This window comes from Rana temporaria, chromosome 5 (assembly GCF_905171775.1).
Source record: "Rana temporaria chromosome 5, aRanTem1.1, whole genome shotgun sequence".
Lineage (NCBI taxonomy): Eukaryota > Metazoa > Chordata > Amphibia > Anura > Ranidae > Rana > Rana temporaria.
Window position 1 is genome coordinate 139363141 of NC_053493.1, and position 25498 is coordinate 139388638.

The 25498-nt window shown below is 46.3% G+C and overlaps 1 protein-coding gene across 1 annotated transcript in view; it reads right to left on the bottom strand.

Moving 5' to 3' along the window:
• Positions 1-15641, bottom strand: part of VOPP1 (VOPP1 WW domain binding protein) — a 162471-nt gene extending 146830 nt beyond the window's left edge. The window contains exon 1 of the mRNA XM_040353169.1: positions 15129-15641. Coding sequence (XP_040209103.1) covers positions 15129-15179 — 51 coding nt within the window. The 5' untranslated portion in view covers positions 15180-15641. The remainder of the gene's footprint in view (positions 1-15128) is intronic.
• Between the last annotated feature and the right edge of the window lie 9857 nt (positions 15642-25498).

The following is a 25498-nucleotide window of genomic DNA, read 5'->3' on the forward strand; positions in this document are numbered from 1 at the left end:
GTCGAATCTGATGAGTTTACTAAAGTCACGAAAATTCTCGTACGACAGAATAAAAATTCAGAAGTGATGTCATGTGTTGTAATGCATTTGTATTGCATCTTCGAACGACAGCTGTACTGATTAAAAGAAAATCGTACGATCTGGCATCGTACAAAATACATTTACGTGCATGTCCGACAGAATAATATCGGATGAACTGTCTTGATCGGCTCTCGAAAGCTCTGTACTAACGATACGATTATTGTACGATCGTTTCGAAATTGGCATTTTTTCGTACGATTTTCGGATCGTGTGTACGTGACTTAAGTGTAAAACTTTTAGAACAGTGTAAATTTGCTGTCCCCTCAAAATAACATAGCCATTAATGTCTAAACCGCTGGCAAAAGAGAAAAAGAAAGAAAGGAGGGCGCACCGACCTAGTGCATTGCCGCTTATAAAAATGTTTATTATATAAAATAGAATAAAGGCAAATGGTCCTACTCACAAACGAGCTTAGGTATATGCTTTTCTGAAAAAACAAGCCGGCTCTCTTGGCCCCTGCAAATGGGACTTGATGACGAGAGTTGGAAGGTACCTCGAAACCGCTGGCAACAAAAGTGAGTAAACCCTTGAGTGAAAATGTCCAAATTGGGCCCAATTAGTCATTTCCACTCCCCGGTGTCATGTGACTCGTTAGTGTTACAAGGTCTCAGGTGTGAATGGGTAGCAGGTGTGTTAAATTTGGTGTTATCGCTCTTAGTCTCTCATACTGGTCGAAAATACTAAACCCCTTAAAGGGTCGGGCGGCACCAGCTCCAAGGGGTTAATTTAAATTAAGCTTTACAGTCACTTTAAGCACTCAGCTCAGTTAGAGGACACATTTTAAATGGAACTTCAGCCTCACCTGTTTCTGTCCCTTCTGGTGCTTGCTGGAATGGGAGGAAAAGGATGGAAAGACTGTTTTAAGGTCCCCCCCCCCCCATTTTCCTTATGGGATCGTGGCAGTGATAGTTTCAAGGCCCCCCGCTGTAGAGATCAACGGGAGAGCCTGTGATAGTTTTTTCTATGTCAGCTGACCTGGAACTTTCTGTATGTTAGGGTTCCCCTTTTTGATAGGTCAGATGACCCCCTGGAATTTTCTAGAATTCCTGGGGGGCTTTATTAAAAGGGTTAGCATATTAGGTCCGGGGCCAGTTGCCCGATGAGGATCATCCAGCAGAACTTACTACCCCCCCCCCCCCTTCACCTGTCGTGGCCCTTTTATGTGTTTGGGTCCCTCTTGTTAAGTTATAAAAGGGGACAGTTGTGTTAAATAAAATTTAAGTCTGATTATTTATTCAGCTTGAGCCTTAGTGACTGAGCTGTCTTCTTTTTTTGTGTATAATCTTTATTTTATATTTTTAATATAACATACATTAAAAGAAACAAAAAGAAGACAATAAATGAAAAAGGGGGGTATACAGGAAGTTGGGGGGGGGGGGGGCGTTAGGCCACGAGTGCAAAAGGTCCTTTGATACATTCAGTAGCCAGCTTCATATGACTTCATCAGTTTATACCCAAACAACAGGGGGGCGTGTATTTTCAAACCATTGTATCAAGACAGGATAACGTTCTCACGTATCAGGAACAGCAACGCGAGTGCTGTGCCTATTGCGACCCAAAATACAATGGGGGGGCATAATTGGAAACATTAAACATAACAAACTATCAGCACAACATCTGTAGGTATTGTTGTTGGGGGTCTTTGGTACATAGGTCTCGTCCTCAAATACATTGTGTTAATCTATAGACCTGGGGGCAGCAGTATTTGGTGCTTGTACCGTATTAGGCGTATAATGTATCCAAGTGGCCCATGTAGTGTAGAACTTGTCATATGTCTGTACACTTTGCCATCCACTCCTCCGCTACCATAATAGTGTTGACCAAGCATACCCAGTTGGATCGCCCAGGAACATGGGCCGATTTCCAATGTATGGGAATCAGGAGTCTGTGTTTAAAAGGTGTGGCAGGATCGATTTACGGTACATGCTAAGGCGAGGGATGGCACGTGAAGCAGGAACGCCAATGGGGAGTCTTGCATGTCTATATCCAAAATAGCTTTTAACTGGGCCCTGATGTCCTGCCAGAAGGGCCGAAGCCTTGAGCACTCCCACCATATATGTAGGAAGGTGCCTCGAATGCCCACATCCCCTCCAGCAGACAGCAGAAGTCGTCGGATACATTTTGGCCAAGGCGGCCGGAACCCTGTACCAGCGAGTCAGCAGTTTAAAGCCATTTTCTTGCATCTTAGTATCCACTGAACTCTCGTGGGTAAGATGATATAGATTACTCAATTGAGTCTCTGTAAATGTATGCCGCAGGTCTCTCTCCCATTCTCGTATGTATACTGGATTACTCTGGGACTCCGCAGGCTGCAACATCCCATAGTGCATAGAAATAGAGTCTGAGCTGTCTTCTTAAAGCGGAGTTCCACCCAAAAGTGGAACTTCCGCTTAATCCACTCCTTGCCCCCTCAAATTTGGCATGTAATTTTTTTTGGGGGGGGGGGGTGGGGGCTTCAGGAGGAGTGGGACATCCTGTCCCACTTCCTCCTTCCGCCCAGGGGCCGCTAAGGTGATAAGGGCCTTTTGTAGGCGATCGCCTGGGACACGTGACAGGTCCCAGGCGATCGCCTGTCCAATCGGATAGCGCAGCGCCGCTCGCGCATGTGCAGTGAGTGCCCGGCCGTGAAGCCAAAAGCTGTCACGGGTGGCCACAGTAACTATGAGGACGCCAGCCGGAGAGAGGGGGGAGAGGAGCGGAGCTCTGGCCAGCGCGTCGCTGGACCATGAAGCAGGTGAGTGCATGTTTATTAAAAGCCAGCAGCTACACTTTTTGTAGCTGCTGACTTTTAATAAACATTAAAAATGCCTGGAACTCCCCTTTAAGGTTAGTGTATGAAGTTATTCAATGTCAAGTCAATTTCATATTGTCAATTGATTTTTAAGTTAATCTGTATGTAAACCAATAATCAAAGCAGCAGTCAACCTCGGATTGCGAGTAACACGGTTAACAAGCGTTTCGCAATACGAGCACTGTATTTAAAAAAATAATGACTCGGTTTGCAAGTGTTGTCTTGCAAAATGAGCACGATTCAGGCCAAAGTGGTGTGCAGTACCGCTTTTGGCCTGAGGTGGGGGGCGCCGGAGCCGAGCAGAGCCGAACATTGCCAATCGCAGCCAATCGGCACCATTTGGAAATGCACTTAAAGGCCCATGGACAGCACGGCTGACCTCGGCAAATCTCGGGTAGGAAGTCTTTCCGAGGTTTGCCAAGGTCAGCCGAAGTGTCCTCGGGCCTTTTCAGCTATTTCTGAGGCTCTCTGGCGTCCCCCGCCTCTGGCCACATTGAAGTGAATACAGAACAAATTATTTTCATTTCCATTGACTTCAATGGGGAAACTCGCTTTGATTTGCGAGTACTCTGGATTACGAGCATTCTCCTGGAACGGATTATGCTCGTAATCCAAGGTTCCACTGTACAATAAATATGTTGAATAAAGAAGTTGGTGTTTGTGTTTTTCTTTATGTTCAGACATTATTGCATATTATCCCATATTGTATCGCTCTTTAACCACTTCCCGACCCCCGCATGTACATATACGTCCACAATATGGCACGTACAGGCACATGGGCGTACACGTACGTCCTCGCCTATTAGCGGGTGGGGGGTCCGATCGGGACCCCCCCCGCTACATGCGGAGGTCGGGTCCGCTCGGGGAGCGATCCGGGACCACGGCGCGGCTATTTGTTTATAGCCGCTCCGTCGCGATCGCTCCCCGGAGCTGAAGAACGAGGAGAGCCGTGTGTAAACACGGCTTCCCCGTCCTTCACTATGGCGGCGCATCGATCGCGTCATTCCCTTTATAGGGAAGACACGATCGATGACGTCATTCCTACAGCCACACCCCCAAACAGTTGTAAACACATACTAGGTGCACCCTAACTCCTACAGCGCCACCTGTGGTTAACTCCCAAACTGCAACTGTCATTTTCACAATAAAGAATGCAATTTAAATGCATTTTTTGCTGTGAAAATGACAATGGTCCCAAAAATGTGTCAAAATTGTCCGAAGTGTCCGCCATAATGTCGCAGTCACGAAAAAAATTGCTGATCGCCGCCATTAGTAGTAAAAAAAAAAATAAAAATAAAAATGCAATAAAACTATCCCCTATTTTGTAAACACTATAAATTTTGCGCAAACCAATCGATAAACGCTTATTGCGATTTTTTTTACTAAAAATAGGTAGAAGAATACGTATCGGCCTAAACTGAGGAAAAAAAATGTTTTTATATATGTTTTTGGGGGATATTTATTACAGCAAAAAGTAAAAAATATTGCTTTTTTTTCAAAATTGTCGCTCTATTTTTGTTTATAGCGCAAAAACTAAAAACCGCAGATGTGATCAAATACCACCAAAAGAAAGCTCTATTTGTGGGGAAAAAAGGACGCCAATTTTGTTTGGGAGCCACATCGCACGACCGCGCAATTGTCTGTTAAAGCGACGCAGTCCCGAACTGTAAAAACACCTTGGGTCTTTAGGCTGCATATTGGTCCGGGGCTTAAGTGGTTAATGATCTATTTTCTTACATTCTCATTTAGGCTGTTTTTCTCTATTCCACAGCACAGGAGAACTATGTATAGTACATTTAAACCCTAAGGCCTCGTACACACGATAGGTTAACCAGAGGATAACGGTCTGATGGACCGTTTTCATCGGTCAAAACCGATCATGTGTGGGCCCCATAGGTTATTTAACCATCGGTTAAAAAAAAGCCAACTTGCTTTAAATTTAACCGATGGATTCCTAACCGATAGGTCAAAACCGATCGTTAGTAGACACAACCATCGGTTAAAAATCCATGCATGCTCAGAATCAAGTAGACGCATGCTTGGAAGCATTGAACTTTGTTTTTTTCAGCACGTCGTTGTGTTCTACGTCACCGCGTTCTGACACGATCGTTTAACCGATGGTGTGTAGGCGCCACGGACCATCAGTCAGCTTCATCGGTTAACCGATGACAACGGTCCTTCAGACCGTTCTCATCGGATGGACTGATCGTGTGTACGAGGCTTAACTGGATGATATTTAGACCCCTTTCAAACACAAAAACTGCCTATAAAAGTTGGGCGCTTTTGTGGCGTTTTTTAGCCCTGTAAATCAAAAGAACCATTTTGTGCTTTTGAATCGCTTTTCAGATGCTTTTGAAGCGTTTCCCATTCATTTCAACAGACAGGGGCATTTTTGAGGCGCTTTTTTAAGCATTTGAAACATGTTCCGAAGACGCTGCTTGCAGGACTTTTTTCACCGCCCTGCCAGCGCACTGCTCCAGTGTGAAAGCATTCATTGATCCTAATGGAAATAGGTTTTCGTGTAGCTTTTCAGGTGCTTTTTTTTGTACAAAAGTGCCTAGTTTGTTAAGAAAAATATAAACTAAAGCATAACACCACTAGTAAAAGGTGCAAATATGACCTAATTCCATTAAGCGTCATGGGAACAGTCAATTGTCCCACTGACCTTTATTGGAATAAATTCATATCTGAGCCTTTTAGTAGTAGTTTGGAGCTTCAATTTACATTTTAGTTACATTACATTCAAAAGGTTGAAAAGCATTGCAACAGAATGGAAACTTTGGAATGCTTTGTTACCTGACAACACTTTAGTTACATTACACGCTAAGGAGACTGTGGAAATTCTCTGGAGTGTAGGAGCTGTCTGCCCAGGAACTAGATCACTTAAAACATCATCATTACCTCAAGATATAATAGCAATACCAATACAATAACCTTATGGGTCCATTTTTTTATTTATTTTATATTTGAAATTTAATTTTCCTAAATAATGAGGAACAAAGTACTCTAGATACCTGTATTTTTTTTAGAGGTAGGTAAATGTGGGCCCAATGGAGTGTTTCTATACATTTGCCATTATTCTCTTTTTGATATCTAAACTTACCATATAACATAATCCCTTTGCATTACAAGCACAAAGGTCACGTCTACATGGATATTAAAAATAGGTACCGTATTTATCGGCGTATAACACGCACAGGCGTATAACACGCACCCTAACTTTAAGAGGGAAGTTTCAGGAAAAAAACTTTCCACAGCCGCCTGCGTATAACACGCACGCAGTTTCCCCTCTATTTTCAGGGTAAAAAAGTGAGTGTTATACGCCAATAAATACAGTACTTTCATAAGCTTGTAAGCAAGTATTTGTCAAGTGCTTACAATGAGTTAATATAGAATTTGCAAAGACTTTCAGAGTTTAGTAAATAAATATCAGTAGCTTTGGAAAAGTTATGGTCCTTGGGAAAATGTTGGTGGTCCCCAGGGGTTCTGTCACAAATCAACATTGTGGCAAATGTATACCGCCCAATGGTGTTTCCTGTGTTGTTCTTAAAGGAACACTAAATGCACATTTTTTTTTTTTTTTTTTTAATAACAAACATGTTATACTTACCTCCACTGTGCAGCTCGTTTTGCACAGAGTGGCCCCGAATCCTGTCTTCTGGGGTCCCTCGGCGGCTGTCTCGGCTCCTCCTCGCAAAAGCTTTCTACCTTCATGCGAGCGAGCGAGCATGGTGCAAAGCTTTTGCGAGCGCGCTCCCGTGATACAGCGGCGGCCATAGCCGCCAACTGTATCACTCGGCCCCGCCCCCCGTCGCGCCGCGTCATCCGCTGTGATTGACAGCAGCGCCAGCCAATGGCTGCGCTGCTATCAACCCGCCCAGCCTAGCCAATCGACGGCCAGGCTGGGAACCGAACAAGATGACAAGCACGCGCCTGGGACTTTCGAACGGTGAGGTAAGTAAAACGGGGGCTCGGGGGGCGGTGCTGTCAGATGTTTTTTTACCTTAATGCATAGGATGCATTAAGGTAAAAAAACTTTTACCTTTACAACCCCTTTAACATGGGCTGAAAGTCAATACTGTCAGCCCCCATTGATACCCAATGCCTCCTCTGTAGTTCCGGCTCATGTAAACTCAGAGGGAGGAGTAGTGCAGAGAGTGGGAGGTGAACAAGGAGGAAACTTCCAATGGCAGCGCTGATTACACTGTGGGAGGGAGCACGGAGCTCGGACACATGGCTGGAAAAGGAAGTGAAATCCAATGACGAGTCTGTGTGGCAGTAGTGTACTGCAGAGTGCAGGAGAATTGGGCAGAGAGCTGAAGCATTGTGTGTGTGTAAGGGCCCTTTCCCACGTACGGATCCCGCGAGGATCCGTACCGTTTTTATCCGCTTGCTCAGCGGGGATCGCTCCCCGCTGAGCCGCAGATGACAGGGCGGTCCCTGCACACTGTTCAGGGACCGCCCTGTCAGATCTCCGCTCTACCCTATGGGGGGATCGGATGAACACGGACCGTCTGTCCGTGTTCACCCGATCCGCTCTGCAGACGGATGGAAAATGTGTATTTTCCTCCGTCTGCAGAATCGGACCATAGTGGGGACCGAGGACATCAGGTGTCAGCCGCTGACACCCGCTATCCCATAGGGATACATGTATGTCCATATTTCATCCAAAAACGGATGGATGAAATACGGACATACTGTCCATACGTGTGAAAGGGCCCTAAGGCGGCTGTGTGATGCGCTGAAGGGGGGGGGGGGGTTGGCCGAGAGGCAGAGTAGTATATATGAGGCATGTAAAATTCATGTTTAGTGGTCCGTGAGGTCCAAAAGGTTGGTGACCACTCCCTCAGTGCACGTGAAGGTGCTTATGAACTGGAGGAGTTGATGAATCCTGCTGGAGAATGACCACCACTTTTCATCATACAAACCTATCCCCAGGGAGATCAAAAGTCCTCCACCTAACACAAAAGCATATTAAATGATACATTACCATTCAAAAGGTAGAAAAACATTCCAACAGAATGGGAACTTTGGAATGCTTTGTTACCCGGCGCTTGCCGAACGCTGCTAGAACACCATATTCTGTTGAGTGTGCTACCAAAGCCGTAAAATAGGATCAGCCATTTGGTAAGCATTCTTAAAGCTCATGACAAGCTTCCTCCTGATACCCATGTAAACTCAGCTTACTGTTTGTAGGGTCCTCATTTCTCAAACAAATATAGACAATGTGGTAGAATTAAAAAAAAAATTCACAAATTGCGTGTGGTCATTCCCACCTCAGCATGCCATAGCCGTCGGGAGAGGGAGCAGACACAAACACAGCGTGGCTCCTACTCATACATAATGATCTTCTAGACAGGCAGACGCAGACAACAAATTATTCTACTGATCTGCTTCAAGAGATCAGACAATTTGCATATTAGCAGCACTTCCAGCTTCAAAAAATTAATGGTTTACAGCAACCTTTTTAGCATGGAGGAACCATTGAAATAACGGTCTCGGTGAACGACCCCTGCTGATAATTACTATATCCAAAGCTCAGAATACAACATTGTGATGGTCAATGGGAAATAAGCTAATTAAAGTGGTTGTAAAGCCTTAGGCCCCGTACACACGTCCGAGGAACTCGACGTGCCAAACACATCGAGTTCCTCGTCGAGTTCAGTGTTGAAGCCGCCGAGGATCTCGGCGGGCCGACTTTCCTCATTGAACAACGAGGAAATAGAGAACATGTTCTCTATTCGGCCCGACGAGTTCCTCGTCGGCTTCCTCGCTGAAAAGTGTACACACGACCGAGTTTCTCGGCAGAATCCAGCTCCGATCGAGTTTCTGGTTGAATTCTGCCGAGAAACTCGGTCGTGTGTATGGGGCCTTAGGATTTTTTACCTTAAACCCCCCCCCCCCCCCCCTACTCTTCAATATTTGGGATGTTTTGTTTTTTTGTGGGGGGGGGGGGGGACAGGTTCCTTATTGTAAAAAGGTACCCGCTCCAACTTCCAGTCAGACAGCCACGGCCATCTGACCAGTAGTTCGACCCTCCCTCTTTCCCCCGTTGCCTCTTGAGACATGTCACAGGTCCCAGGAGACTCCGGGACCAATTACAGAGCGCAGTACGGCATCACAGTTAGGATGCCGGTGCCTGGACCCAAAGCACGGCAAAGAGCCGGGTCGGGTGAGGAAATCGCTGGATCCTGGGAGAGCTAAGTGTGTGTTTTTTAAAAGTCAGTAGCTACCGTATTTGTAGCTGCTGACTTTTACAGTTTTGTTTACAGGCTGAAGCTTCTCTTTAATGCATTCTATACTTACCTGAGCCCGATCCAGCACTGTGCATGAGAGCCGCGGCTATCTGGCTCTCTCCCTCCTCACTGCTCAGATTGATAGCAATGCTGTCAATCAAATTCTGTGACAAGGGTAGCGGGGCGGTGGAGCTGAGCCTCCCTATCCGTGTCAAAGACAAGTGACCCTGCACGAGTGCCCCCATAGGCACTCACTGAAGAGGAGAAGCCCAGAGCGCCAGTGGGAACCCGAGAAGAGGAGGATCAGGGCTGCTCTGTGCATTGCCATTGCACAGAGCAGGTAAATATAACGTGTTTTTAATTTTAAAGGAAAAAATAACCTTTAGGCCGGAATCACACTAGTGCGTTGCTTTTTTGAGCTGCGTTGTCGTTGCAGATTTCTCTAGAGGGTGTTCTGCAGATCAACTGCGGTTTAGCTGCAGATCAGGTGCGAATTTGGAGACCTGGGAGAACTTCCGGGTGAGAGGAGAGTGGGGGAGAATTGTATTGAGCTGAATGAGAGAAACTCCTGCAGAGAACTGAACACATGTGCGAATTAGATGCGTACCCATAGAAGATAATGGGACTGAATTCGCACCGCAAGACATAAAAACCGCATGCGGTTTGGAGGCAAAACGCAGTGCGGATGCATCGCACATATGTGAACCAGCCTCATTGAAAACAATGTATTTTGAAATGTCCTGCGAATTAGATGCGGTTTAAACCGCACTCAATTCGCATAGGTGTGAACCTGGCCTAAAGCTTGTCTTATGTAAATTGGCATGACAAAAGACTGACTGGCTCTCAATGGAGCCAGTTCACACAGCTCCTGGGCGGCCGAGGTCTGCAATGTAAAAGGGTCCTGTGCATCTTTGGCTCTGTTTCAGGTGCAAATTAGGGCAAACATTTGGACCTGATTCGCACCTGAATCGGTGTACAGGGTCCCCTGCTGGAATCCGCAGCTGCATCAATGTGAACCCAGCCTTAAAGCAGAGTTCCACCCAAAAGTGTAACTTCCGTTTTAAGTACTCCTTGTCCCCTGATTTTTTTTTGGGGGGGGGAAGTGGGTGCTTCGTTTTGAAGGGGACTTCCTGTCCCACTTCCTCCTTATGCCTAGAGGGCCGCCTAGGCTCCTCTAGGCCATTTCATGTGGCCCTCGCACCTCTCCTGTAGCTGCAGGAGAGCTCCAGACCTCCTCTGGTCCTCCTCCAGACCCTTACTTTCTGTTTTCAAGCAATGCATCCAGCTTCTTCCCAGAAGCAGCATAAGGAGAGGGGGGTGCACTGTGATGTAAGGGAGAGTGGGGGACTCAACTTCTGATGGTGGGGTGGCTCTTGGCATCTAATGTAAGGGGTGGGGATGCGCTGGACATCTAATCTTGCAGATACAACCGGCCCTTTGAGGGAAATCATAATGCTGATGTGGCCCACGATGAAATTGAGTTTGACACCCCTGCTCTAGGCGATCTCCTGGGACACGTGATAGGTCCCAGAAGATCGCCTATCCACTGCGAGAGTGCAACGTGACTCGCGCATGCGCAGTGCACACCCGTCCGTGAAGCCACAAGCTGTCACGGCTGGGTGCCCACAGTTCCAATGGAGGCACCGAGGAGAGAAGAGGAAGAGGAGCGAGCCTCCATGCAGCCGCATCGCTGGACCGTGGGACAGGTAAGTGGCTGTTTATTAAAAGTCGGCAGCTATACTTTTTGTAGCTGCTGACTTTTAATAAACTAAAAATAGCCTGGAACTCCGCTTTAAAGGGGTTGTAAAGGAAAAAAAAAATTCATAATAAGCATCCTTTACCTGCAGACATTCCTCTTTTCACTTCCTCATTGTTCATTTTTGCTCAGAAGTTGCTCTATTTTTTCTCTGCTCTGTTCACTTCCTGCTTGTCTGATTATTACTCACCACCGTGACGGGAGGGTTTACTGCCGTGGTAAGTAACGTGCTCACCCCCTCCTGGGAACTACATCTGTGTGGCAGGACACTCTCTACGTGTTAGAGACTTCAAGGAGGTGTGAATTACTGGGCGTGCCGCAATGCATACTGGGAAATGTAGTTCTTACATGAACGAACGATGCAAACCAGGAAGTGAATGAGAGAACAGAAACTAGAACGCCGTAGGTGATATAGATGAAGGAATTTAATAGGTATTTTCTAGTTTTTTAACAGAATCATTACACTATTCTGTCTGTCTACCTTGCAGACATTAATTTTAGGCAAAAAAATGTTTTCCTTTACAACTCCTTTAATGAAAAATAAATTTATGGTCATTGGGAAAAATTCGTCTCTCACAGACAGCTAAAAAACATGATTGGTATCAGTGGGAACTTATTCGAGAAGCAGAAATTGCTCCGGAAACCCTGAGCAACCTCTGGAGGAACTCTAGGGTTCCACGGGACCCTGGTTGAGAAAGGCTGGTCTAGAGATCTAAATAGCTTTTCCACCAGAAATATATGTAGAGGTATTTCATTATTGTTAAAAAAAAAAAAAAAAAATTCCGGTATACACGCATGTTAATTATTATTAATTAAGCACTTTACTTTTGACATGTATGAGCTTGCACAGTCCCTCCGGAGACACGCAAAGACTAGCACTATACCACACCAATATATTCCGATATTCTAGCTGGGAATCACAGCTCCAATCTCATTTCCTAATACATAAATGATTACACTGGTGACATATTAGAGTTGATTTATTAAGGACGGGAGCCGAGAAAAAAATAAAATAGCTCTTACCTCCTTGACAACCAATCACCTTCATCATTTTGGTGTAAGTTAGAGCATGACTACTAGGTTGCTTTGGGCAACAGCGTTGTGTTCCAGTTTCATTAGTATCTATTATCCCCTGTGTTTTTCCAATATCTGACCGATTTAATGCCAACATTTCGACAAAGCCTACCATCCATTGGCTGCCCATCCCCTATTTCCATATCTATGACCCCACCAATAATGTTCCCCGTTCTACGTAGGAAGAGTAGACTTTTTTTTTTTGTTGTTGTTAATTTGCCTTCCAGCATGAGAAATCCCCAGCTGCTATGTGTTTCCTTCACTTTTTGACCTCATTGATGTCCACTACATCATTGTATTGATTATAATGGAAACAATGGGCCAGATCCACGAAGCGCGGCGCTTCTTTCCGGCCGGCGTAGTGTATCTCAGATACACTACGCCGCCGTAACTTACAGCGTATTTCCTGTATTCTCAAAAAATTGGCGGCGTAGTGTATCTGTGTCGGCGTAAGGGCGCGCAATTCAAATGGGTAAGATGGGGGCGTGTTTTATGTTAATATGTCTTGACCTGACGTAAATGATGTTTTTTCTGAACGGCGCATGCGCCGTCCGTGGGGGTATCCCAGTGCGCATGCTCCAAATTTACCCGCAACAAGCCAATGCTTACGACGTGAACGTCATTCTACGCAAAGCGCTATTCGCGAACGACTTACGCAAACGACGTAAAATTTTCAAATTTCGACGCGGGAACGACGGCCATACTTAAAGCGGAGCTCCAGCCTAAAGTGGAACTCACGCTGATCGGAACACTCCCCCCCTCCGGTGTCACATTTGACACCTTTCAGGGGTGAGGGGGGTGCAGATACCTGTCTAAAGACAGGTATTTGCACCCACTTCCGGCCACACAGTTTCGGGAAAACTGCGGGCATGACGTCACCTCCCGTCCTCCCCCCGTTGTGCTCTGGGAACACTCGGCTCCCAGAGCACAGCGGGAGCCAATCAGCGGCGCAGCGCAACTCACGCATGCGCCGTAGGGAACCGGGTAGTGAAGCCGGAGCGATTCACTTCCTGGTTCCCTCACTGAGGATGGCGGGGGGAGCAGCAGAGTGACGAGCGATCTACTGCGGACAGCGCTGGATTCCTGGACAGGTAAGTGTCAGAATATTAAAAGTCAGCAGCTGCAGTATTTGTAGCTGCTGGCTTTTAATATTTTTTTTCATGGCACATCCGCTTTAACATAGGATACGCCTCATATAGCAGGGGTAACTATACGCCGAAACAACATAAAAAAATGCGCCGGCCGGACCTACGTTCGTGGATCGCCGTATCTAGCTAATTTGCATACTCGACGCGGAAATCGACGAAAACGCCACCTAGCGGCCAGCGTAAATATGCACCTTAGATCCGACGGCGTACTAAGACGTACGCCAGTCGGATCTACCGCAGCTTCAGGCGTATCTTGTTTTGTGGATACAAAGATACGCCGGAGCAACCTAGAAGTTACGTGGCTTATCAATAGATACGCCAGCGTAACTTCTTTGTGGATCTGCCCCAATATTTCTAAAACAGGATCGCGCTTTTTTTCCAAGGAGACAGCAAATAAGGAATCTGTGTCGCATACATTACAATCTAATGAAGGCTAAAGCCTAGAAAAGTAAAGGAAGCAGCGTCATTTGAATGCAATCGAGTTGTGAGGAAACCCGTCTGCTGGGAAAAAAAAAAAGAAAAAAAATATATGACTTGGAAAGCCACAAACTGAAATCTGACACAGTCTCTGCAAGAGAACAATGGACCTCTATCCGCCTGCTATAGTCTGAGAAGCACGCATGCTGCAAATACAGTAACTAAGGGCTAGATTCACATACATTTGCGGCCTTGTAACGTAACCCGTTTACGTTACACCGCCGCAAGTTTCCAGTTTTAGTGCCCGATCCACAAAGCACTTACCTGGAAACTTGCGGCGGTGTATCGTAAATACGTCCGGCGCAAGGCGGGCCAATTCAAATGGGCGTGTGCCATTTAAATTAGGCGCGCTCCCGCGCCGGACCTACTGCGCATGCTCCGTTTCACAATTCCCGTCGTGCTTTGCACGCAGTGACTTAATTTTTTCGAACGGCGACGCGCGTAGCGTAATTCCGTATTCCCGGACGGCTTACGCAAACGACGTTCATTTTTAAATTTCGACGCGGGAACGACGGCCATACTTTATACAGCAATACGATTGCTGTGTAAAGTTAAGGCACCAAAAACGACGACTAACTTTGCGGCGGGAAACTAGACTAGCGGCGACGTAGCGGACGCGAAAATCCGTCGTGGATCGCCGTAACTCCTAATTTGCATACCCGACGCTGGTTTTCGACGCGAACTCCCCTCAGCGGCGGCCGCGGTACTGCATCCTAAGATCCGACAGTGTAAAACAATTACACCTGTCGGATCTTAAGGGATATCTATGCGTAACTGATTCTATGAATCAGTCGCATAGATAGAAACAGAGATACGACGGCGTATCAGGAGATACGACGGCGTATCAGGAGATACGCCGTCGTATCTCTTTTGTGAATCTGGCCCTAAAGGCCTATCATTTCATATTCTGTAAATTCCAGCTGCTTTCTCTATGTATTCTGTAAACATTACATGTTCATGGAGGAGAGATCAAAGCGCTGTGTGACAGCTGTCAGAAGTAAACATCAGGAAACTTCCTTTAGGCTACATCAGTCACTCAGCAACACCTTCTGTGATGAAATGATTTACTCTTCAGGGCTTCTTACGTTCGACCACAAATCTGCACAAGGCTGATCTCCTCTGCTGTAAGGATAATCGCCGCCACCATTTACAGTAATTCTGCTGCTTCATATTCAAAGAGTTTGATCTTTTACTGTACAAGCCTTGTATGCTGATCTAAGCCCACAGAGGAAGTAAAGAACCTCAAAAATAAAATCAGAACACAAAGACAAGTATTGATTATAGAAAGACAAGTTCACAAGATCCGATCGCCTCTTTGGATCTCATCACGACACAAAAGACAAGAAATCCCCATTTATGTAATAGTAGTGATCTGGAACACAAACAGATCACCGTTTATAGAGCGCAAAATAGCATTTTCTCTAACAAAGGAAGGCAGACATATTTCTAGCAATCTGCACAATAGGAAAAGGAATATGACACATCAGGGAAGCCCCAACATCTCACCCCCCCCCCCCAGCATGGTATGTGAGTGACAGCTGCTGTCACCTGGGACATCCACTTACCTCCAGCAGTAGTGACAGCAGGAAGAATCCAGCACACTGCAAACTCTTCATTTCTCAGGGTGGCAACCTATTGATCAGTCCTTCTTCATGTATCCCCAGAAGCAGCAGCTGGATCCCCCCAATAATATCCGAATGATCAGGGTTCCCAAGGATCACTGTTGAGTCTTGGACTTCTTCTTGTGTTCCATCTGTGAAGTCACATGCTGGGGGTCAGATAATTAGGACAATCAGTTCAATCAGATCGATGCTGGAACTCCTTGGCTTGTTTCTAAGCTGATCGTCAGCAGATGACAGGGGCTGTGGGTGTATCAGCTCTTCCTCTGTCACTGTTTAGGCAGATCATGTGCATAGGCTGACACAGGGATCAGAGAGAGGAGGAGGAGGGGGGGGGGGGGCAAGGAAGGGACTAGCTGGAGAAGATGAAGGCTGTGTCCTTATAGAAATGAGATTTCAGACATGGAAACACAGGGATGGATGGAGGATCACAAAGTGAGGAGGGGATTATGATGAGATGGAGGAGGAGGATGGGAGTGCCAAGCCTCCTTCTCTCTTTTGTAGCAGCTAGTAAACACATCCTCCAATATACACAGCTTTTATTACATATTAGTCACTGACAGCCATATGCTAATCATGGGGGTATAAGTGCTGCAGATCATTGCCTCCGCTTGTGTTCCCTGTTTGATCCAAGAAATTAGGGGGGCTGCCATCCTGATCCTGGCATCACTACCAACTGAGTCATTGAGCAGAAACAGGAATACAGGACAGGTCAGACCTCACTGGCTGGATGCTTGTTCATGGTCAGTTGGCAGGAAACACAAGATCAGGGGAACAGCCCTTCTGAAAAGCAGTCTGCGGCGGATCACTTTTTAGAGGGCAGTTGACAGACAGCTGCCTCCTTTTAACCCTGAAATAGCAGCGCCACCACTGGCAACTGCATGCATTGCCAGCATGTTGTGGTACACCCCTATTCCGTTGAATGGATCACGTTTGTTAGCGGTACTGCCCCCCAAGCAGTGCCGGCCCAAGACATTGTGCTGCCTGGGACCAAGAATGAAATGCTGCCCCCCCCCCCCAGAAAAAAAATCACGCCAACCAAAAGGCCCCCACATTCATTATTTTATATCATGATAACTAAAGGGGACCCGTCATGGCTCTATACATGTAAAGGAATATCAAGAGGACTTGTCATGGCTCTATAAATGTATATAGGACTATAAAGAGTACTTGACATGGCTCTATACATGTATAAGGCCAGGTTCACACCTATGCGAATTGAGTGCGGCTTAAACCGCATCTAATTCGCAGGACATTTCAAAATACATTGTTTTCAATGAGGCTGGTTCACATATGTGCGATGCATCCGCACTGCGTATTGCCTCCAAACCGCGTGCGGTTTTTATGTCTTGCGGTGCGGTTCAGGTGCGAATTCAGTCCCATTATCTTCTATGGGTACGCAGCTGAATTCGCAGATCTGTTCATTTCTCTTCAGTATTTGTCTCATTCAGTTCAATACACTTCCCCCCTCCCCCTCCCCTCTCCCAGGTCTCCAAATTCGCACCTGATCTGCAACTAAAATGCAGTTGATCTGCAGAACACCTTATAGAGAAATTCGCAAAGACAACAGAGCTCCAAAACGCAACGCACTAGTGTGATTCTGGCCTAAAGGAGTATAACGAGGGCCTGTCATGGCTCTATACATGTATATAGAGGACCTGTCGAGACTCTTTACATGTAAAGGAATATAAAGAGGACCTGCCATGACTCTATAAATGTATATAGGAGTATAAAGAGGACCTGTCATGGCTCTAAAGATGTATAAAGAGGGCCTGTCATGGCTCTATACATGCATATAGGCGTATAAAAGGACCTGCCATGGCTCTATACATGTATCCAGGAGTATAAAGGGACCTGTGAATTGCCGGCGGCCACAATGTCTTTTGCGCAAACTAATCAATGTACGCTAATTGTGTTTTTTTTGGGGTTTTTTTGGTACCAAAAATATGTAGAAGAATACATATTGGCCTAAACTGAAGAAAATAGTTTATTTTTCTGAATTTTGGGGATATTTATTATAGCAAAAAGTTAAAAAATATATATATATTTATAGCACAAAAAATATGCTGCCCCCCTAAAAGTGCTCCCTGGTACCCATGGTACCACCCGGTCCCATCATAGGGCCGGCCCTGCCCCCAAGCATGACAGGAGCAGGGCCGATCCTAGGCAGGGTGCACAGGGTGCATTGCACCCAGGAGCCTGCAGAGGAGGAGGCGCCGAAGATCTAACAGCCTCTCTAACAGAAGCCCTCTCTGTGTCCATCACAGAGGCCCCCCTCCAGGTCCCAATAAAGTACTCTGCTTCTCTTCCTGTATTTTGTTTATTGTTAAGAGATCATGTAAGGATCCCAGGGTAATGAAGACTTTGCAGGGGAGCATCTCTGTGTTTGAGTCATTGCCATAGAAACATTTGTAAAGGGGAGGAGTTAGGAAAATGACGACGCCCATGTGGGGGCGCCAGCAATATTTCTGCACCCAGGCGCCTGTGACCCTAGGATCGGCCCTGGACAGGAGGTAGCATGCAACAACATGTGTATAACCCTCTCTGGCTGCTGTGTTCGATTACAGCGGTGGTAAACCACAGCAACTTCCCCGGGCAGTTTAAAGCGGAGTTCCTGACGTTTTTGTGTTTATTAACCACTTCAGCCCCCGACCATGTTGCTGACCAGAGCACTTTTTGCGATTCGGCACTGCGTCGCTTTAACTGACAATTGCGCGGTCGTGCGACGTGGCTCCCAAACAAAATTGGCATCCTTTTTTTTCCCCACAAATAGAGCTTTCTTTTGGTGCTATCTGATCGCCTCCTTGGTTTTTAGTTTTTGCGCTATAAACAAAAATAGAGCGACAATTTTGAAAAAAATGAATATTTTTTACTTTTTACCATAATAAATATCCCCCAAAAATATATAAAAAAATATATTTTTTTCTCAGTTTAGGCCGATACGTATTCTTCCACATATTTTTTGTAAAAAAAAAATCGCAATAAGCGTTTATTGATTGGTTTGCGCAAAAGTTATAGCGTTTACAAAATAGGGGGTAGTTTTATGGCATTTTTATTAATATATTTTTTTTACTAGTATCAGCGTTTTTTTTTTTCGGTACTGCGTCAATATGGCGGACACTTCGGACACTTTTGACACATTTTTGGGACCATTGGCATTTTTATAGCGATCAGTGCTATAAAAATGCATTGATTACTATAAAAATGGCACTGGCAGTGAAGGGGTTAACACTAGGGGAAGGGGTTAAGTATGTTCCCTGGGTGTGTTCTAACTGTAGGGGGGTGGACTCACTAAGGGAAATGACTGATCGCTGTTCATACATTGTATGAACAGACGGTCAGGCATTTCTCCCCTGACAAGACCGCTCCCCACTCTGTAACGAGCAATCGCTGGTGCGCCGGGCCCGCGCGCGGGAGTCAGGAGCGAGCGGGGGCGCCTCCGGCTGCACGCACGCGCCCCTAGTGGCCGCGTCGAGAGCCGACATTATTCTACGTACAACTGCGGCAGCTGGTCGGCATCTAGTTAAAAGTCAGCAGCTACAAAAAGGGTAGCTGCTGACTTTTAATAAACACACTCTCACCTGTCCCATCATGGTCCAACAATGCGGCTGCCCGAACCCTTGGTTCTCTCCCTCCCGACACCTGGCTTTAAAAGCTTGCGGCTTCACAGTTGGGTGTGAACTGCGCATTTGCAAATCGCACTGCGCCTCCTTAATAGCCGGGCAATCTTCTGGGACCTGTGACGTGACCCAGAAGATTGCAGGGAGGGGGAGAGGAGAACTTCTGCTCGAGTGGCCTGAGCGGAAGTGGAAGCTGGGTACCTGCCAAATGTGGAATGTCAAGGGGTCAGGAGTCCTTAAAGCGGAACTTCCACTTTTGGGTGGAACTCCGCTTTAAGACCTCTTTCACACAGGCTTTCTGATCAGGTCCGCCTGTCATTTTTTCAGGCGGACATGACCGGACACTCCATTCACCTCTATGGAGCGGCGGATGTCAGTGTTGACATGTCCACTGACATCCGCCGCTATTCGATCCGATCCTATCTGTGAAATCCAGATGGATGGAGACCCTATTTTCCATCGGTCTGGCGGATTGGCTCGGATGAAAGGCCAAAAAGAGCCGCAAAACAATGGTAAAACGCCGCTAAAAATAGAGGCGTTTTGACCCTGATGCCCGGGCGCTTTCCGTGTGAAAGCAGCCTTAGTCATAACCTGTTAGTATGTGCATAGCTCCCAACTGTCCCTGATTTCGAGGGACTGTCCCTGATTTGGAACAATGTCCCTCCGTCCCTAATTCCCCCTCATTTGTCCCTCATTTTGGCCTGATCAATATAGATGTGTATAAAATGCAGTTTTTATCTATCAAAAAGTGTTCCCCAGTGCTAAACCTTTCATCTGATTTCTAAATGGTTGCATTTGTAAATTCCAAAAGCCAATATAAAGAAAGAGTAATGGTAAAACAAAGAACTTGTGATCTTAACCAATCTTGTTTTTTTGTACATTTCTCCTTTAAGGGGGCATAGCAAGGGGTGTGTCCTATGCCTGCATACTTTCGCTGGTAGGTGTCCCTCATTCCCATCTCAAAAAGTTGGGAGGTATGTTGTGTAGCGCTTGGTTGCTGTTAGAAACTAACATCCACCATATCACCTTGCTGCCAGACCTCCATATTTCACTCTCAGAGACAATGAACAGTCATTTGCATGGTTTTGTTTTTGTTTTTTGGGGGGTATAACTTGGTTGGGGGAAAGGGGGATATGCGATGCCCATAGAACATGCTGCTTTGTCATCATATTTAGTGAACATTGGTAAATTGGTTTAGCCTTGAAGAATTGATGAACTTCTAACATTTACAGTCTCTTCCCCTGCATAACTCCTGCACAAAACTTACACTGTAAAACTATTCGATCCCGTGCCATCATCTTCATTATGACAAAAGGGGATCACTCTGAATAATCCCAGCTTGCTGGCTGTAATCAGGTGCTGTTACTAGGCCAGAGGTCTGCAGTACTTCTCCCCAGCGGCCTAGTAATTTAGTAGCACATGCTGGTTGGTGGAATACTGCTTCCAGCTAGTCCGGCTTGCAAATCCTGCGCCCACAGGCCGCAGCAACTTGACACACTCCCCACGGTCTCTCCTCTGGCCTCGCACCCAGCTCCCCTGGCATGCCTTATCCAGAACACTGTGGTCCACTCACCGACCTTTTCCTGCCCCGAGTCCATGATGGAGAACTTTAACTGCACATATGTTCCCGACAGCTTCTCCAGCCCCTTTCTTCCAGGACTCTTCGTCTATGACTGTGTAAATATGAAGACTTCATCCATGACCGTGTAAGGATGAAGCTCCCTCCCAGCTTTCCCGGGGTCCTCAGCGATCAGCACACCCCCTCCCCCACATGGCGATGGCCTCCTGCTCCTGCCTAGTACTTCATTCTCAACTCCTCCCCAGTGGCATGTGACCTCAGCTTATATAGGAGGCAAAATGTGTATAAAAATAAATACTGCGCAGGTCTAAACAATCTTAAATAGTGAGAAACCACTTGAATTGGTTCAAAAAACAGTGAAAAAAATAAATAAAATAAAAATAAAAATGAATACAATAAAAACAAAAAATAAGAAACAAAAAAGCTGCTGCTGCTCAAAATGTCAGATAAACATAAATTGCAAGTAATAGTGGTAAAAGCTGCGCTGTAAGCGCAGCTTTTACCACTATAGCTTATATAGGAGACCTGCCCCCTGCCAATACCAAGTGGGGATTGGTCAAGGCTTCTCACATGAGCTGCCTGCCACTCCAGTCCTAGGCCCTGCCCCTCTTCCAGAACAATCTCCCTGGAAGCAGGGGAGGCGCCTCAGAACTAGAGCACAGGTGGTCACACCCACTGCTACACTAACCACTCCCTGCCCCCAGATCAAAACAAGCAGGCCTAGCCTGAAGCATAGTTGCATGGTCATATAACACTGTACCCAAACTAAATCTTTATAATTTTCTTCCCACAAATAGAACTTTCTTTTGGTGGAATTTGATCACCACTGGAGTTTTTTTTTTTTTTGCTAAACAAACAAAAAAAAACGTAATTTCTGAAAAAAAAAAGTTTTTCTTTGCTTGTTATAAAATGTTGTTTTATCCTTCAGTGACAGGCACTGAAGTGGCACTGAGGTGGCACTGATGAGGAGGCACTGATATGTAGAATTGATGGGCACTGATAGGTGGCACTGATATGCAGCACTGATGGGCACTTGTAGGCAGCACTGGACACTGATAGGTGGAAATCTGCTTTCTGTGGGGGCACTCAACAGGAGGGAGGGGCCGGAGCACAGAAGAGGGACACGAGAAGAGAAGGATCCGGGCTGCTCTGTACAAATCCAATGCAACAGAGCAGATAAGTATAACATGTCTATTATATTTATTGGGGGGAAAAAAGATTTTACAATCACTTTAAGTGAGGCTGATGTAGGTTTGGCCACCCAGTGTCTCCTGGGATGTCCATGTCACACATCCATGGAGGCAGTGTTTCAGTGAGGAATGAAATATGGTGTGAGTTCCATCCTGGCAGAGACCTGCGCCATGTCTACATATGCACAGAATCTTGTGCTTGGATAGACATGCCTCAAATCTCTGCCAGGTTCCAAATACATACTGTTTAAAAGAGACCTGGTAAAGACATGTCTACGCATGCATGAGATCCCAAATAATAATAGACATGCTGCAGGTCACATCCAGATATCTGAGGCCTGGCAAAGACCTGGGACCATGTCTGCACAAGCAAAAGATCTTCCAAAAAGTAGTATCGAGATGGTAACATGGCGCAAGGGGAACTTCAGCTGCAAGGAAGTCAACACTGGACACAATGGACTAGTATGTATGTTTTGTTTTTTTCTTTTTTTTTCATACAGGAAGATTTGTAAGGAAGTTGAAATTTAGTTTTACCTAGGTAGGGTGAAATTCCTCTTTATAAATCTTCAATAGCAGTTCCTTGAATAATTGCCTTTGTGTATGCTGGCAAAACTCAGCGTAGTCAGGGAAGATGTGTCATTTATGCAGAGTGTGCAGCCACACAAGGACAAAGGCTAGGGCTGCATGGGTTATTTAATTTCCGAGTGTGAAAAAATCTCCTAATGCACAAATCGCTCATTTGTGCTACTGCAGGATATTGTTGGGTCATTGTTTGGAGATTATTCTCATGAAAATAGGGTTTACTTGAATGGGAACGATGTGACAACCTCATAAATGAGTGATTAATGTCCTAATCCCATTCAAATGGGAAATAAGAGGAGATTAACTGCTAATAGTTTCTGTTTTGAAACTGAACAGCGGCACTGCACACACGGGCGTAGGAACCGGAGGGGACGGGGGGGACGCATCCCCCCCAGGAAATAATGCGGGGGGGACATGTACTGTAAAATCCCCCCCAGGTTAGAAAGACTAGAGCCGCGGCCGCCTCTCGCAGACGATCGGTGGTCCAAGGCTGCCTGCGCCGCCGATGACACTGTCTATTGTGTCTGTGAGTGCGGCATGTCTGTTGCTTAGTATGCAGTTACATCTTCTGTTCCGCTCCGCTCCGCTCCCGCCCCTGTTTGCCGCCAGCCAATAGATGATTTGCTCACTTTACAGCCCCGCCCGGCGCTCGTCCTGGCGGCGTGACGTCACAAGCGCCGGGAGGGGTTCATCGTGGGACTGATGGGAGGAGGCTGAGCTGCTCTGCTGCACCTAGAGGAGCCATCGCCGCTGAGTGTAAAGGCAAGTTTAAGACCCACTTGTAAAATGGCTCAGGCCTAGCCGTTAAGACAAATAAGAGGAGCTCAGCTAATACATTTGCCCCCAAAGCAATCAAGGCAAACCTAGACGCACTGACATGATGAGCCACCAGGAAAGGACAATATGGTTTACACATTTTTCTATATTCCTGGTACTTATCATGCCGGCCTATTATGGGATTTAGCTTGCAGAACAAAATAAAGAATACAAGAAGGAGAGTACACAATATGGAATATCAGGAAAACATTTTATATTATAATTTTTTCAAGCTGAAGTATCCCCAAATGACTGAAACAGACCATATGCCATAGGTAGTGCATTACCATGCATTGTGGTGTGCTACAATGCAGGTGTGTTCCTTTAGTGCATTGGGGAGCCATTAAAAAATGTCAGTGCAAACATTAATATGTGCAAAGTGCGCCAATGTGTGTTGCATTACTGCACTGCAAAGCCAGCCTGCTTTTACCGACGTCCCTTCTGAAAATACTAGTTTCATGGCTGCAAAGCCACCAAAAACAGCAAAACAACTAGCACTTTAAAGTGGAGGTTCACCCAAAAACCTTTTTTTTTTAACATTAGAGTGATGCTCGTTGTGTCTAGGGGAATCGGGTGTTTTTTTTACAATCGAAGCAGTACTTACCGTTTTAGAGAGCGATCTCCTCCGCCGCTTCTGGGTATGGCCTGCAGGACTAGGCGTTCCTACTTGATTGACAGGCTTTCGTCAGGCTTCCGACGGTCGCATACATCACGTCACGATTTTCCGAAAGTAGCCGAACGTCGTGCGCAGGCGCCGTATAGAGCCGCACCGACGTTCGGCTTCTTTCGGCTACTTGTGACGCGATGGATGCGACCGTCGGAAGCCTGTCGGAAGCTTGTCAAATAGGAACGCCCACTCCCGAAGACCCATACCCGGAAGTGGCGGAGAAGATCGCTCTCTAAAACGGTAAGTACTGCTTCAATTTTAAAAAAAACTACCCGATTCCCCTAGACAAAATGAGCCTCAATCTAATGTTAAAAAAACATTTTCGGGTGAACTCCCGCTTTAAGGGGATTGGCAACAAAAACCTTCACATTTTTCTTTGTATATATATACCCTTAAAGTGCCAGGTGGGTGCACTGGTCAGTGGTCATAGTAACGCATGTATTAATGTCAGTGCAGGACATTAATAGGAGTTACTATGACCAGTGCAGGACATTTACCCCCCTCCCCCTCGCCGCCATGCTGTATATTAAAGAAATCTTCCGACTGCATTCCGTATGGCATCATGCCATACGGAATGATGCAGTCTGAAGATTATTAACTGTGATGACTGATTTTTTTAATATGTGGCGGGGGGAGGGGGGTAAATGTGTTGCACTGGTCATAGTAACTCGTGTATGAATGTCCTGCACTGGTCATAGTAACTAGGGTTGTCCCGATACCGATACTAGTATCGGTATCGGGACCGATTCCGAGTATTTGCGGGAGTACTCGTACTCCCGCAAATACCCCCGATACCCAAATAGAATACTTTCCCCCCCACGCCGCCGTCACGCTACATGCCTTCGTTCGTCGCATCCCCGCTCCCGCCGACTGTGTGATACGCGCCGGGAACATTACAGCTTTGAATAGCTGTAATGATTGGCGCCGCGCATAGACACTCCCCCTTGCTCGGGTGAACTGTCCAATCCCGAGCGAGGGGGAGTGACTATGCGTGGCGCCAATCATTACAGCTATTCTAAGCTGTAATGTTCCCGGCGCGTATTACACATTTAGGGGAGCCGCATTCTGACACCCCTGCCAGCCCGTTCCGCTGCCTGTGTCTGTACTGGAGTTTCTGGCCGCCGCCGAAGCAGCGATGAAATACTGACTCACGTCAGTCTGTCAGGTGACGTCGCGTGAGATGGTCGCCGCTAGGGGTTATGGGAGTTGTAGTTCACGGCGCCGCCGGCTACATGCTCAACTCCCTGCTCCCGGGGGGTGGAGTCAGTGACTCTCAGAAGAACAGCTCAGAGCCAGCCTACTGCGTGCTACAACTACTGTACCATCATCGGATACCATATTTTGCCCGCCAGTGCCTCTGCCACAGGAAAGGTAGGGCACTTTGTTTAAGGAAGGTAATAACAGCATAAAAGTATTTATGTTACCTCCATACATGAGAGCTCTTATCTTTGAACTGTTGTGCAGCACCACCAGCTATTTCAGTTATATAAATTATAAATGTTATTGCAAGCAAATTATAGCTGTTTTATCATAAAACAGCTATAATTTGCTTGCAATAACATTTTTAAATTGATATATCTGAAATAGCTGGTGGTGCCGCACAACAGTTCAAAGATAAGAGCTCTCATGTATGGAGGTAACATAAATATATATATATATATATTATATATATACTTTTTTTTTTATTATGTCAGCCCCCTCTGTGTCAGCAACCCCCGTCAGCCCCCTCTGTGTCAGCAACCCCCGTCAGCCCCCTCTGTGTCAGCAACCCCCGTCAGCCCCCTCTGTGTCAGCAACCCCTTGTCAGCCCCCTCTGTGTCAGCAACCCCCCCGTCGGCCCCCTCTGTGTCAGCAACCCCCCC